Source organism: Pongo pygmaeus, chromosome 8, assembly GCF_028885625.2.
Source record: "Pongo pygmaeus isolate AG05252 chromosome 8, NHGRI_mPonPyg2-v2.0_pri, whole genome shotgun sequence".
NCBI lineage: Eukaryota > Metazoa > Chordata > Mammalia > Primates > Hominidae > Pongo > Pongo pygmaeus.
In genome coordinates this window covers 19,499,803-19,517,392 of record NC_072381.2, presented here as the reverse complement: position 1 = coordinate 19,517,392, position 17,590 = coordinate 19,499,803, and the positions used below count along the sequence as shown (strand labels likewise).

The window sequence follows — 17,590 nt, the reverse complement described above, 5'->3', positions numbered from 1 at the left end:
ATTGTCACAACAGATTATCAGAAAATATTCCTGACTTCTTTACAAGATGTAAAGAAATACACTAATCTAGAAAATGTAAGTTTAAGTCTAAATATTTCTTCATTTGTTAAAAAAAGTTTAAAACATTTATTTTAATTAAAATTCCCTCAAAGATTACAAATGGTATTGTTTTGTATATTCATTTCTTACAGAGATAAGATATCTAAGATTATTGCCATTTTAATTGCTTATTTTATCAATGCATACAAGAGTGAATCATGGTTTTCTCTCTACTCCAAGTATGTAATCTGTAATTGGTAAAAACGGACTGCCAAACTTATAGCAGCATCTGAGTCAGAAATGTGATTCAGTTAGAACAATCAGCCCACTGATAAGCAATTCTGCCTTACTTTGGTTGGAGCATGTATTGCAAACTCCATAGAAAATGAAGAGTAGGCATTAAAAATTAATTAAGAACTTAATGAGTTCTACAAAGAGCTACTCTCATGTGCTGAAAACTGTTACAATTTTTCAAGCAATGCCCTAGAAAAATGAGAAGAGAGAAAAAGAAATGTCTCACCATGAAAAATGTGTTTGAAATAATCAAAATTCAAATATTTTCAGTAAATAAGCAGAAGTTAAATTGAAATTAACTGGCTCTCAGGATTCCTACACAGACTAGTTGCGTGTATAGCAGTTGTACCTACAAAGTTTCTGTGGGCAAATGGACAGTAACCATGTGAAGCCACATTTTAAACTAGACAAGCCACAATATTGCTTTTATTCTCTTCCTTCTCTCAGATCTTATAATACCTAAGATGACAATGTCTATGACTACTTATGACATTTGAAGAGACACTCTTGAGTCTGGGTGACAAATCTCTCACTACATTAATTCACGAGCAGCCAGTATGCAAGTTGCTGACTCTACCTGGCTGCAGGCCTGATGTCTAGTTGGCTGAAATAGCTCTTTGCTGCGGCAGCATTTAAACCCATTTATACTTAGTCTGCTCTAAACTTGTCTCAGATAGAATGCTATCTTCAGTGACTTAATGGATCTCAAATATTAGACGCTGGAATTGCTTTTTCATATAAGAAATTCCTCTGCAGACAAGGCACACTAATATTTCTTAATAAATAATGTAAACACTGAGCACATAAGATAGATGTCCTCATAAAATTAAAAATTCTTCAGCCTCCTTATAAATAGAATATTAATTTTCAAGAGAGTTATAACATGGATGGAGGAAATACATCTTTATTTTCACAAACTTCAACTAAAGTTTTGGTATTTTCTTCAAATTGTGAATACAGGCAACAGATCACAGGTATTAGTAGTATGTGTGACTTTCTCATTAATAGTAATAGTAGATATTTTAATATCCCATTATAATACTTTGGCTATCTCAAAAGTATCATTTATGTTCATCACGCCTTTAAAATAATGGTAGTTACTTCATCCTCCATAAATCTTCTTGTTTAACATATATTCACAAAGTCACTATTATAGATTTTTACAAATATTTTAATAATTGGTATTAATTTGTTTCTAATTCATTCTTTCCTAACCAACATTAAAATGCAGCTATTCCTATAAAACTACTAGAAGAAAATATTGAAGAAATGCTTCAGGGCATCAGAATGCACAAGGATTTTTTTGGATAAGACCTCAAATTCACAGACAACAAAAGCAAAAATAGACAAACGACATTGCATCAAACTATAAAGCTTCCACACAGCAAAGGAAACAATCAACAGAATGAAGAGACAATCTATAGAATGGTATAAAATATTTGCAAACTCTACATCTGACAAAGGGATAATATCGAGAATATATAAGGAACTCAAAAAATTCAAGTCAAAAAAGCAAATAATCTGATTAAACAATGGGAAAAAGACCTTAATATATATGCTTAAATGAGAGCATATACATGGCCAAGAGATATGTAAAAAAAAAAATGCTCAGCATCACTAATCATCAGGGAAATACAAATCCAAACCATGATGGATATCACCTCGTGCCTGTTAGAATGGCTATTATCAAAAAGACAAAAGATAAAGAAGTGTTAGCAAGGTTGTGGAACTAGGATAAGACCTCAAATTCACAGACAACAAAAGCAAAAATAGTATAACAAGTGTTATACACCCAGTAACACTGTCCCCTTGCACACTGTTAGTGGGATTATAAATTAGTACAGCCATTATGAAAACAGTATGTCGGTTCCTCAAAAAAAAAAAATTCAAACAGAGCTACCATATAATCTACCAAATCCACTACTGGGTACATATCCGAAGGAAATGAAATCAATAGGTTGAGATATCTGTCCTCTCGTGTTTATTGTAGCACTATTCACAATACCCAAGATATGGAATCAACTTAAGTGTCCAAAAATGAATAAATGGATAAAGAAAATGGGGTCCATATACACAATGGATTATTACTCATCCATTAAAAAAATGAAATCCTGTTATTTCCAATAATATTGATAAGGCTGGAGGAAATTATGTTAAGTGAAATACACCAGGTACAGAAAGACAGACATCTCATGATCTCATTCATATGCAGGACCTGAAAACATGTATCTCATAGAAGCAGGGAGTAGAACAGTAGTTACCAGAGAATGTGGAGGGGACAGGGGAGGTGAAGATGGGGAGAGATTGGTGGAGTATGAAGTTACCGTCAGTAGGAATGAGTCCTGGTGTTTCTTTGCACAGTGAGGTGAATATAATTAAAAATAATGTATATTTCAAAATAGTGAGCAGAGAGGATTTTCATTGATCTTACCACAAAGAAATGACAGATATTTGAGGTTATAGATGTGCTAATTACCCTGATTTGATCATTACACAATGTATACATGTATCAAAACATCACATTGTTCCCCATAAATATGTGCAATTATTATGTGTCAATTAAAAGTAATTTAAAAAATAAAATGCAGCTATATTAAACATGATTTTAAAATGTCTGAGTTATATTAAATATGATAAAGAATAATTTAGATAAATGCGGTAACTGTTACTAGATGCTGGCAAGCTAAGTTAGAAAACAAAACTGCTGAAGTTGATGAACAAAAAGTAGTCACCTCTCCTCTGTAACATGTGTGGAATACATCTATAGATTTATTAATATGTAGAGATGGAAATTTCTGATTTGTAGGACTTCAGAGACACTAGAAAACTTTGAGGGACAGTAACCTCTCTGACTCCTGAGTATTAGAATACTTTAAATTCTAATAGCAGAAGATGAGTATAGTGGTTAAGAGCATGAATATTGAAGCTAGAATTGTTTTTTAATCCTGATTATTCAACATAATTTTTATGTGACATGGGTCTTAATTTTGTGGTCTGTAAAATTAGAAAACAAAGTATCTTCCTTGCCATCTTATTTTGAAGATCAAATGGATTCATATAGTTGGAAGACTTAGCGCATGATATAGAAAAAAACGAGGCCAGCGCGGTGGCTCATGAATGTAATCTGGCTCTTTGGAAGGACGAGACAGGAGAATCACAAGGCCAGGAGTTTGAGACCAGCCTGAGCAACATGGTGAAACCCCCGTCTTTACTAAAAATACAAAAATTAGCCAGGCGTGGTGGCGTGCACCTGTGTTCCCAGCTACCCAGGAGGCTGAGGCAGGAGAATCGCTTGAACCAGGGAGGTGGAGGTTGCAGCGAGCTGAGATTGCATCACTGCACCCCAGCCAGGGCGACAGAAAAAGACTCCGTCAAAAAAAAAAAAAAAAAAAAAAAAGAAACGAAGGAATGAATGAATGAATCAGTCAATATTTGGACTGGACACAAGAGTAGCAGTGCTAGTGGGAGTAGAATAGAATGGCAACAATAATAGTGATAATGTCATTCTTTAGAGCTGACTATATGCTTTCCTGTAAAGCAAACACTCCTGGGCTCCTGGGACAAATTAAACTAAGGTGTTAGCATCCTAATGGAAATCTTTTCTTCAGGACAGAAGAGATTCTGGTGGAACTAGCTTCGTAGGAGTCCTACGTGGAAATAGTAGAGACACTGAAAGAGATAAAGAACATGGGAACAGAAGAAGTTTAAAAGAAAAATTTCACATATTCAAAAATATGCCTGGAATAATTATTGCCATGTTCTCCAAGATGATATAAAGAAACATTTATTTTATATAACTAGAGCACTGTGACGTTGTGGCAACTAACTGAATTAAACTCTGGGTGTGTTGATATCTTGTGTGGTTATAACTTTGTGAAAAGAAAATAAATCTTGGGGCCCCAGAATCACTTAGCTAAAGGCAAAAGTCGAGCTGGAACAGCTTAGGGCAAACCTGCCTCCCATTCTATCCAGTCATCCCTCTGCTCACTGAGATACACGCATAACTGATTGCCTCCCTTGGAAAGGCTAATCAGAAACTCAAAGGAATGCAACCATTTGTCTCTTATCTACCTATGACCCGGAAGCCCTCTCCCCAGTTCGAGTAGCTCCCCCTTTGCTTCGAGTTGTCCCACCTTTCTGGAACAAACCAATGTTCATCTTACACATGTTGACTGATGTCTCATGTGTACCTAAAAATGTATAAAACCAAGCTGTGCTCCAACCACCTTGGGCACATGTCATCAGGACCTCTGGAGACTGTGTCATGGGCACACATCCTTAACTCTGGGAAAATAAACTTCCTAAATTGACTGAGATCTGTCTCAGATATTTGGTGGTTCACACCTTGAAATGAAAAGATCAACTTTTCTCCAATTATTTGGCCAAGTACGCTAGTACAATATAACAAAACTATGCAGATTACACTGCTAAGATACTGAAACAATTCTGAAAAAGCACTAAAAATGTAGTTTAATTGATTTACATTCCAAAATCCACATGATAGTCTTGGAGAAGTCAAATTCCCTATCTAGATTCTATGAATCTTCTATATTATCTATACTTTTTCTGAAATAATGAATAAAATGCAAACAGTATACTCAAAATAACATTAGATATTCAGTAGCTTGTCAATATCAAAATAAACCTAACTTTTAAAACCTGTCTGATTACTACTCTAGTATAAGCAATTACACGATGAGTATCCCTAACCCTGCAATCCAAAATCTGAAATGCTCTAAAATCCAAAACTTTTAGAAGGTTGACATGATGCTCAAAGCAAAGACTCACTGGAGCATTTCAAATTTTGGATTTTTGGATAAGGAATACTCAATCTGTGTTGTAAATCTTTTCAGATTAGGGCAGTGGTGAATATGCATGCAGAGGATGGGGTGGAGGGGGTTTGGATGGATGCAGAGAGCTTACCATGAATTCAGTTGACCCTTGTCTACAACCAAGGCTCACTGCTCCCTAGACTAAGGTTAAAAGTGGACACAGAATGACCACAGTCTTTCACATAATTAAAGGAAGCTATCTTCTTTTTATCTGACATTTTCCACAGCCTCTTGAACAAAATATTTATTTCCCTATTACATATCAAAATTGTTAGATAAAATTTCTAGGAAGACATGTAGAAGAGCCTTAAGTTAGAATTCAGAAAAAATGAATTCATATCCTGACTTTTTTCTTAAAATACCATGTGAGCTCAGGCAAGAAATATAACCTCTTACTCTTACTTCCTTCATCTGTAAAATGAATAGCTGAGAGTAAGACCCCACCAACTCTAAAATTATCTGAACCACTGAGCAAGATAAAGCGATGAACTAATTTAATTGTGGTCTTTCAGCATAACTAGGTTACTATATCAGGAGGGCTCTCCTGAAACACATTATTTTTCTCCACTTCTGGCTTGAATATATTATGTTTTCTATCATGACTGCATAATGGATAGTCCTGAACACCTTCAATTAAATACATTCAAATTCCCTAAAGCATGCAGTAATCTTGATTAAAATATCAACAGTTTATTACAGATGGAATAGTTCCAAAAGAAGATAATGCTCTTCAGGTAGCAGGTGTTCCTGCATTTCATTCAAAAGCCTGGTTGAAAAGATGCAAAAGTCTTTTGTTTCTTGTACAGGCTAGACAGATTTTACCCAATGAAAACAAATTGTCGAAAACAAAGTCCATTTCAAAATTTCCCTGAAATTAGTTTTAGTGTATTCATGTATACATATTACTCATCATTAATTAACCCCATCAGTGCCAGGCACGCTGGCTCAAGCCTGTAATCCCAGCACTTTGGGAGGCCAAGGCAGGCAGACCACGAGGTCAGGAGATGGAGACCATCCGGGCTAACGTGGTGAAACTCCGTCTCTACTAAAAATACAAAAAAAAAAAATTAGCCAGGCGTGGTGGCGGGTGCCTGCAGCCTCAGCTACTTGGGAGGCTGAGGCAGGAGAATGGCGTGAACCTGGGAAGCGCAGCTTGCAGTGAGCCGAGATTGCGCCACTGCACTCCAGCCTGGGCGACAGAGCGAGACTCTGTCTCAAAAAAAAAAAAAAAAAAAATTAACTCCATCAGGAAACAAGAGACTAGAAAATAGGTAAAATAGTGGGAGTAAACTTTGTGAAATAAGTTAATTTCATGTTGTAAAACCCCTTTTCTACTCTTGAGTACTTGTTTTATTTTTTGTTTCAAATCTTAGGTGGTCTGGAAGGTAATGCATTTAAATTTAATGAGAAATTTAATACTGAATGAGTTAAAAATGAAAAATGAGAAATGTTAGCAAAACTAAGGATGCCATTTTAAAAACGAACTATTACAAAATTCAGAAAAAGATAGGGCCCCGTTATTTTAACTTACATTAACATCCAAACCTACTCCTTAGAAAGACATACACCAAATCAATTATGCAGACTTTCTAAACTTAATTTCAGAATACCTGAGTTCAAGTCATAGTCAATCCACTTACTGGTGACCTTGAGTTTATAACTTAGCCCATCTGAGCCTCTCTTGGCTCACTCATAAAATGAAGGAGTGGAGTAACAGAGATTCTCATTGCTTCCCACAGGCTGAATCTCATGCACACAGTGTTTGGCTTGGCTGAAGCAGACAGTGAGAGCCAATCATCCTACCTGGTAAACCCTCTGATCGCATACCAAACAAACTGTGTTTAAAAAATTGTTATTCCTTCAAAAAAGTTTAACTGCGTCCTTTTAAAGGTTATTTTTTTCTCATTTATAACTAAAGCAAACTTCAAGAAAAAGAAAAAATTAACATCAATTTCTCAATTTTTTTGATCCTCTTATTATTCACCCATTGCTTGATTGAAGACACAAAACTTAGATTTGTTTCAGTTGCATCTCTCTAATGAAAAGCAACTCTCATGTAACCAAAGGCAAAAAATACAGAAATAGGTAATATGGTACTGTTTTTACCAAATGTTCTCAAAAGCAATAGCTTTGCTTTGTTGAGGTTTCTCTGAATTTACTTTTTTATTACAAGAGTCATTTAAGAATCATATATGGCCATTCTAAGAACAATGATTCATTTTGTTTTTTTCTAAAAAAAATACTCTATGCAATGTGTATAGATCTGGGTAAAGGGGGATCTTCATTTCAATATTAAAGTCAGTGTGGAACACTTGGGGCTCAGGGTTGGGAGTAAACAAGTGAGTTTTGGACATAGACATACTTGGATTTATGTTCCCACTCTGTCACTGACTAGGTATTTAGCTATAGGGTGGTAAAGTTATTTCTGTGACTTCTCTACCCCTTTAGTAAAATAAGGCTCCCACTATTTAACTGAGAGGGGTGTGTTAAGAATTCCATGAAATAATATATGTGATGGTGTTCTATAAATGACATATTTATGCATGCACTGTTGTAGTGATCTATAATCAGTATTACCCCATATAAATGATGCTACCAATTAATTATTGTTCAATGGCACATGCTTTTATATCTGATTCCATGTATATGTTTCTGATTTAGATGAGAGATTCTTCTTCAGGCTAGATTTGAATGTCATGCGTGTAACGCACAATGGCCATCCCTTCACAAGGGTTGTCCTAAATAAGGGTTAGCTCCAGCCCAGCCACAACCTCTGGAAGGCCACCACTTTTTTGCTTCATCCAGCAGTCCCTTCTCTGAAGATCTGAGAAGGACACTTGAAGCCTAAAACTTCAGTGCCTTGCTCTCAAGACTTTACAGTCAGTTTGTTGAACTAGAATAATTTCTAATGAACAGCCAGTTAGCAGGAATCTTTCTGGAACTGCAAGACACTCAGAAAAGGAATCATTGTGGGAGGCTAGGCAAATGTGGCCAAGGAAATTTCTGCAAAAGGCCGAGTTTTCCCGATTGGGTGTGACTCGGTGTGGAGGGAAAAGACAGAAAACACAGAAGGAGGCCTACCTAAGAATAGACAGGGAGGGCCAAGCCAGAGGGAGTGCCTGTGTGTACTGGAACATCTTAAAAGACAAAGAGGAAAGAAAGAAAGAAGGAATTTGGAGGCAGAATCCTTGCCTTTATTGGGCTTACCATCTAGCTAGGATGCTTTCAAACTAATGAGCAAGGTAAAATCTAGCATGATTCCACATAGAGACAGCCAAATAACTACTTTGTAATGCTGGTTGAAAATACATATCTTATTAATCACCAAGATGAAATGATTGCCCCAATATTCATGAATATAGAACCCAAATATGTGATGAGAGATTTCTTTTCTTCACAATCAACGTGACTAATTAAGTACAGGCATATACTTTTTAAGTGTGTGTGTATGTTTGTGTGTGTGTGCAGTAGGAAAGATAGGCTTTTTAAAATGCTGTTAAATTTCCCTAAGAATCAATTAGAGGAACCACAGGAATTCTATGCATTGGTAGGAAGACTAATATCGCAAAAATGGTTTAATACTACACTTTCTAGAAATAAAAAGCTTGTTACTGTAACATAATTGAAATGTAAATATGACTGAAGCAAATAATCAAAGCAAAGCCCACAGAACAGTACAAAATCTCTTACATGGTGCACACCATAGAATCAAGTATCACATATCAAGAGTGCTGGTGAGGTCCTCTTATGAGAACTTTAAGTGCTATATTTTTGTAAGTTTCCATCTTTAAATATAAGAATGATTTGCTGTGGTTCTTGCAACATGTATTTTATTAGGCAGACTTTTCTGCATCATTATAGAAGAGTCCTAAGTTATAAAGTCAATTCTGGTTTCCGATAAAACATAGACTCTGCAGACATAAGCTGTTCAGAGGTAGAAGCTCTTTGGTATTCAGCTCAGGCATTTTCTATCAGTGCCAGGGCACTTAACCAAAGCTCATGTGTCATTAAAAAAAAAAAAAAAAGCAATGGTCTCCACAGCATGCTTTAAAGTAAGCTTTCTTGGCGTTCTACCTAGATTCTTCAAATAAATACACACATACCTGCACGTGCACATATACATCTCCTTTCAGTTACTGTTTTAGCTCAGTAAAGAGTAAAGGTGTTTGACCAAGTCTCATTAATATTAATATTTACTATGTTATTTTGTTCCCTGAACACTGTCACTTTGTTATACTAAATTAAAGCTCTGACAGAAACATCCAATTAATCCTCAGTAAGAAAATGCATTACTGTGTCACAGTTAATAAGCAGTTCCATGTAATCATACCTTGATCATTCCCCTGAGTAGTTCAGTCCTTTGCACGGTGTGCTTAGAACCAGAATGTCTATTATTAGTTCCCTTAATGAATGCTCATATGTGAGGAAAAATGGATAGCCACTCTTCTTTCAGAAGCACAAATAATCTATTTTCTTTTATTGGAAAGGAAAGGGAAGGAAACAACTAAACAGGAAGAAGAAATGTATGTGTCCTAGATTATTATTATATAAGGAGTCTCGGATTCAGTCATAATCACAGGATATGATGTTGAACTCAAAGCTGGTTCTCATGCCCCAGCTTACCAAACCCCATAGATCATTTCAGCCACAGGAGATGGCACCTTTGAAAAACAGGGGGCCTTCTCTAGCCAAGTCAACTCCCTCAGGCCACATGCCACCTATAGAGAGGGGCCAGGTGTGGTGGCTCATGCATGTAGTCCCAGCACTTTGAGAGGTTGAAGTGGGAGGACTGCTAGAGCCCAGGAATTTGAGACAAGCCTGGGCAACACAGAATATAAAATCTCTACAAAAAATATAAAATTATTCTCTACAAAGAATAAAAAATTATCCAGGCATGATGGTGCATGCCTGTAGTCCCAGTTATTCGGGAGGCGGAGGCAGGAGGATTGCTTGAGTCCAGGAGTTGGAGGCTGCAGTAAGCCATGGCTGCACCATTGCACAGCAGCCTGAGTGACAGAGCAAGACCCTGTCTCTAAAACAGAACAAAACAAACTCAGAGGCATCACAGGCCATGTTCCTACCTTGATGAGAATCTGAATGGATCCTGTGGCCTTTGCAGATATGAAATACCAGAAGCTCATGGTGCAGGCTGCACTGGATTCTCGCCACATGGCACTCCTGAGGTGTGCTTTGTCACTCTGAAGGCCCACTGGAGTAGCCTCCAGATACATGAAGTGCCCTAGGAACAAGGACAGAATTCAGAGAAGACCGAAATAACAATGATGGGATTATTTTTGCGTTTCCATCATAGTTAAGGTCTTTAATTACAATTCATATGATCTGAGCTGCCAAAAGTATTTTCATTTGGAATAGAAAGAAAATCTAATAGCCTTGCCTCTAGCTTGCTGACAGAACAATTTCCAACTGTCTGTGCTTTCAGCACGTGCTTCACAGTATGCAGATTAACTGATCTGATGGGATATTTATGCCATCACATCAACAAGATAGCTACAAAAATTATTTTATAGATTTCACAAACTATCAAGTGATTGTAAAATAATGTAAAGACTACCAATGAAATCTAAAATAAAAATGATATGATGTGCTTTTAAAAATTCAGTCATCATCTGTTGAGTGTGTAAATATAACACTAAGAAATTTAATAAGTAACATGGGAAGAAAGGTATTGAGTTTTGTTCTTGCACACTGACATATCCATAACATTTCATGTATGTAGAGCTTAGTGTTTGAATGAGACTTTTGTCTTGCTTTCCCTGGCTTGTTCAGTTTTTTTTTTTTCAATAGACCTATGGAATTTCAATATTTAGATCTCTTTGCCTATTACGTAGCATCCAGGGATTCAGGGTCCCTTCTTCATTCTGCTACTGTCCTTTATTCCTTCACCCAGGAGGCTGAGACTTGATCTCAGCTACTCACTACAAAAATGAGCCATGCCCAACACCCTTAACATATGTGGCTTTACAGTTAAGTTTTCATGGCATCTCTATATGTTTCAAACTCTTTTCCCTTCATATACATCATCTCCACAATCTCTGTGCAGCACACAGGTCAAATTTTATTATCTCAAAATGACAGATGAGGAATTTGAAAATCCAAAATTTAAATGACTTGCTAATGATCATATGAGTGGCAGAATTCAGGGTTATTGATTACAAGTGTGTACCATTTAGGAAAGATGTCTGATGGCAGCATACATTATCATCTAACTTCAATTACTGAATTAATGATTAATATTGTATTTTGGCTAAAAACTGTTATGGCTTGAATTGTGTTCCCTCCTTCCCAAAAATATGCCAAAGTTCTAACCCCCAGTTCTTATGAATGTGACCTTATTTGGAAATAGTGTTTTTGCTGATGATCAGGTTACAAGGAGGCCACTGGATGGACAGTAATCCAATATGACTGGGTCCTAATAAAACAGGGAATTTGGACCTAAAAACAGACATGCTCACAGAGAAGATGATGTGAAGACTTAGGGAAAACCACCATCCACAAGCCAAGGAACTAATGAAACTACCAGAATCTAAGAGGGGACATGGAAGAGATGATGCTCCCTCACAACCCTCAGGAGAAATCACCATTGCCAATATCTTGATCTTGAACTTCCAGCATGCAGAATTTGAGACAATAAATGTCTGTTGTCTAAGTCATCCACTCTGTGGCCCTTTCTTACGGCAGCCCTAAGAAAAAAATACACTCACTAAATGTTTGATTGCCTTGCAATATCACTGTGGTGGTCTCTTCAGAGCTCCCCAGTTGCTGTCAGAAAAGACATTTTGATGTACATTGTGAATATCATATGAAAGCAATTACAACAGTCTAATAACCCACCATTTTCATTTCCAAGTGTATGGTCTTTGGGAGGTCTTAAGCTTTGATGAGAGCCAACCCCTAAAACCCAATCAAAGTTGTCAGCCAGGGAGTTTTGCCAGCCACACCAGCCTTTTTCAAAAGTACAGGAGCTACCACACTCATTTTCATCAGTATTATCTCCACAGTCATCTACGAAGTTACACCTTTGTTCCAGCCCATAGCATTTTCCATTCTGACATTCCCAATAGCCAAGTGGGCAGAAACCTAAAACAAAACAAAACAAAACAAGAATGAGCGAACACTCCAAACACATTCAGTGAGGTCAAAAAGCAGTAAGAGTGGATTTATTTTAATCTATAAAGGAACATATTGTTCTTAGGAATTTGAGGTACTTGAACCCCATCTCGCTCTCTCCCACTCTGCTCCAGAGCTCTAACCTATAGAGGCTTATTCATGACTATGATTATTCACAAATGCTAAAAAAAAAAAAAGCTTCACTTTATTGATCTAGGAAAGTACCTCTCCATCTCCCCAAATGCAGCATTCCTTGTAAACTGTGTTCAAGGATGTAAATTACATCTGAGAGCCAATGTGAGGCCTTCTATTTTTTCATCCTGAAACAAAATCTTTAAGGAACTAAGAGATCAAGTATTATGTGGCATTTGGAAATACGTTCCATTAGCATCCATTCACTCCAATATTTTTCAGAAGCCAGGATATGTAAGATACCTCCTTAGAAGCACGGCTATGCATATATAACTAATAACTGACACCACAACAGATTTTTCTCTAAAATGCATATTTATTTGTCTATAATTTGGAATTTTAGAAGCAATTTTTCTACAATGCAATGCCAACCATAGAGATTTGTTTACAAAACATAAGAAAACGCAATGCTTTTGAAGACCTGAGTTTGACCTCTAGTGCTGATATTTATTAGTAATGTGACTTGGATCATACCAACATTTGATAAACTTTAGTTTCCTTAGCTCAAAAGAGAAAAAAAGAGCAAAATCCTAGAGAAGTTAAGCTAATTTAAAAAAACATTGTGTGTGTGTATGTATATGTATTTGTGTGTGTCTATATATATATATACGTATATATGTATGTGTATATATATACACATATATATGTGTATATATATACACATGTGTATATATATATACACATATATATATATATATACGTATATGTGTATATATATATATATATATATATATCACCAGTGCCTAGAACAGTGCCTGGTCCTTACTATGTGATTAGTAAATATTAGTCAAATAAATGAATGAGTGAAATAAAGTGCTTTGGAATAAGGTTATTTAGAATGTATATTGAAGGTATTATTATTACACTACTCCAATATTACAATAGAATTTAACTGTCATGGGTAACAATATTTCAATAGAAAAAGTTGTTTAGAAATCCAACTTGGGATATCAGTTTCACATTTTTTTCTCTGAAACTACAGGATCTGACATTTTCTTTTTTTCTTGTCTTCTCCATCTTCCAGGTAGAGGAGCTGATAACATCACTCCTTGCTTTACTTCAAAGGTGGTAGCCCCACCCCGCCGCATGAACCTCTGGAGGCAAGTTACCTGGTAGATGAGGGTTGATGTGGGTCAGAGGTAGAAGATGAAGTTCAGGTATTTATTATAAGGTTTTCTGGGAGCTGGAAATGGCTGGTGATACAACCTCATATAGAAGCTTGTACCTCCTGGATAAGTCTCACATTTTAGACAATAGATGGTCAAGAGGGAAGAGAGTAGAAGATGAAGATGAATGGAATCCCACATTGAAGCCACTGGAGAGGAAACGTATTATGAAGGCTTCTGGCAATTTTGTGTGTTACACTGTTCCTGAACTGTTTGAGGTTGCCTAATTAGGTTGACTTTCCATTACGAAGCCATTGAAAGTAAGTTTCAACCATGGACTCTGTCTGTGACAAAATTTTTTTGGTTAGGTTAATCATTAATATTTTATGAAATGAAAACACAACATAGCAAAACTTGTGAGATGCAGCAAAAGCAGTACTAACAGGGAAGTGTATAGTGATAAATACCTACATTAAAAAAGAAAGATCTTAAATAAATATCCTAACTTTATTTGACAGAAAACTAGAAGAAAAAGAACTAAACCTGAAGTTAGCAGAACTAAAATAATTATAAAGATTAGAACATAAATAAATAATATAGAGAATAAACCATAGAAAATACCAGTAAAATACGTGGTTCATTTTTTGAAAAGATAAAACTGACAAACAGCTAGATGAACAAAGAAAAAAGAAGACTCAGGTAAATAAACTTAGAAATTAAAGGAGGAGTTAATACAACTGATTCCATAGAAACATAAAGGATCATTGAGACTTCTATGAACAATTATACACCAAAAATTGAATAACCTGGATAAATGGATACATTCCTAGAAATTCCTACAGCCTACTAAGACTGAATCATAAGAAACAGAAAATCTGAACAGACCAATAATGAGTAATGAGATTGAAATGGTAACAACCCTCCCATTAAAGAAAAGCCCAGAACTAGATGGCTTCAAGGGTGAATTCTACTAAACATTCAGAGAAGAATTGCCATTAATCCTTCTCAAACTCTTCCAAAAAATTGAAGAGAAGTGAACATTTCCTAATTCATTTTATTAATCCAGCATTACCTCGATACTAAAGCCATGCAAAAACACTACAAAAGGAGAAAACTACAGCCAATATCCCTAATAAATATGGATGCAAAAATCCTCAATAAAATATTGGAAAACCAAATTCAACAGCACCTTAAGAGGATCATACATCATTACCACATAAGATTACACCTGATATGCAAGAATAGTTTAACATCCCCAAATTAATAATGTGATACCCCACATTAACAGAATGAAGAATAAAAATCTTATGATCATTTCAATAGATGCAGAAAAAGCATGTGACAAAATTCAACACCATTTCATAATAAAATCTCTTAAACTGTATATAGAAGGAATTTACATCAACATAATAAACGTCATATATAAAAAGCTCAAATACAACATCACACTCAACAGTGAAATATTTTCAGTTCTTTCTCTAGCATAAGGAGCAAAGAATTAATGCCAGGTCTTGGCACTTCTATTCAAAATAGTACTAGTAGTCCTAGCCTGAACAATTAGGCAAGAAAAAGAAAAAAATGAAGCATTCAAATATAAAAAGAATAAATGAAATTCTATATGTTGTATAGTATATATAATTTTATCTATACTACATAATATATAATATATTATATATAATATATATTATATCTACTATATAATATATAGTATATATAATATATATATTATTATATATACTATATAATATATATAATATATATATTATATATACTATATACTATATAATATATATATTATATATACTATATACTATATAATATATATATATACTATATAATATATATATTATATATTTATATTTATATATTATATATTATATATAATACATATATTATATAGTATATATAATACATATATGATATATTATATATTATATATAATACATATATGATATATTATATATTATATATAATACATATATGATATATAATATATAATACATATATGATATATTATATATAATACATATATGATATATTATATATAATACATATATGATATATTATATAATACATATATTATATATTTTATATATATATATATAAACTCTTACAACTCTATAGCACAAAATCCAGATAACCTGATTTAAAAATTGGCAAAAGACATTTCTCCAAAGAACATACAAGTGGACTATATATATATATATATAAAGGATGCTCAACATCATGAATCCTCAGGGGAATGCAAATGCAAACCACAATATCATCTCACACCATGCCCTCTCTTATCTGGAATACTTATCTTCCAATACCAGAATTATCATTCAGACTTTAAGTCTTTTTTCTTAGGGTTCCCTTTTTTTACCATTTGGTCTAATTTAGGTTCTACAAACTTAAATGCTATACATTTCCCTAACACCTCACACTTCCCATATCATAGCACTCATCATACTTTAATTCCTTGCTTAAATAATCTGCCTCTCTCAAAGTTCTAGAGAATGTACTATTTCCATTTTGCTGCAGACCCAGGGCTTAGCATCTAGTATCTATTTAATACTGAATAAGAAATAGACTTAAAATAGACAGCCCATAAAGTTTTTGTTATTGGAAGCGATATTTTGATCGTCACATGTAAATATGATTTACCTAAGTAATGGAAATAATAATAACACTTGTCTACCTTTCAGAGTTACAAGGATTAAAATTAGTTAACATGTAATAGACTAAGCAGCATGAAGCATATAAAGTATGTACTTAGTAACTCTCAGTTCATATTCACTATCAAAAAGTTATCAAAGGAATATAAATCATTCTACCGTAAAGACACATGCACACGCGTGGTCATCACAGCACTATCCAGAATAGCAAACACATGGAATGACCTAAACGCCCATAACAGTAGACTGGATAAGGAAAATGTGGTATATATTCACCGTAGAATTCTATGTAGCCATAAAAGAGAATGAGAGTATATCCTTTGCAGCAACATAGGTGGAGCTGGAGGCCATTATCCTAAGTAACATAACACAGGAACAGAAAGCCAATACTGTATGTTCTCACTTATCAATGGGAGGTAAACTTTGAGGACACATGGACACTAAGAAAGGAACAGCAGACACCAGGGCTTACTTGATGGTGGAGGATGGGAGGAGACTGCAGATCAAAAAGCTACCTATCAGGTACTATGTTGATTACCTGGGTGACAAAATAATCAGTACACCAAACCCCCATGACATGCAAGTTACCTATATAACAAACATTTCATCTAGATTAGCAAACTGTGTACATAGAGATGTTCATAATATTCTTTTATTACTCTTTTAATGTCCATGGTATGTGTACTGGTGTTCCCTACTTCATTTCTGATATTAATAATTTGCATAAAACATTTAATAAATTGTAGTAAGTCATATAAAGAAGTTTGGTACTGAAGGTTGTAAGAATCTAACTACTAAAGAAAGAGTATATATCCTTTTAACATTTGCAGAAACACTGAGTAGCAGGAGTGGTACAGGATGAAAATCTTCTACCTGAAATAATTTTATCACACAAGTATCTATGTTGTTAAACATTCTAGTATACTAACAGCTCCTACTCAGTGAGCCTTCTGGTGAGTGGAGGTTGAGGGTTCCATATATTTGTAATGACTCCCAGAGCAGACCAGGAAAATTAATGGAAAGAACAAAGTACATAAAGAAGAAAGCCTGGATCAAGACTTTTATCTGAATTAAACAGCAGGTATAAATCCCAAGTATTTACTTCTGCAGTCCTATATTACATAAACTCAAACATGACAAATAAAACTTCTATTATAAAAATCAGAGTTACTAAAATTAAGAGACACAACTATGCCTTCTAGTTTGTGATTACATAATAGCAGATAAGCAAAGAATAAAACCATTCAGATATTCTAACTTTTATGCCAACGTTCCTTTTACTATGTCCATTTCTCTCTATTTCTCTAAGACACACACGCACACACACACTCACACACACACA

The 17,590-nt window shown here is 34.8% G+C and overlaps 1 protein-coding gene across 1 annotated transcript in view; it reads right to left on the bottom strand.

Moving 5' to 3' along the window:
• MALRD1 (MAM and LDL receptor class A domain containing 1) overlaps nt 1-17,590 on the bottom strand; it is a 679,682-nt gene that overhangs the window by 323,943 nt on the left and 338,149 nt on the right. Inside the window, exons 27-28 of the mRNA XM_054503207.1 lie at nt 12,018-12,263; nt 10,247-10,404 (exon numbers count right to left, since the gene is read on the bottom strand). Of these exons, the coding sequence (XP_054359182.1) occupies nt 10,247-10,404; nt 12,018-12,263 (404 nt within the window). The remainder of the gene's footprint in view (nt 1-10,246; nt 10,405-12,017; nt 12,264-17,590) is intronic.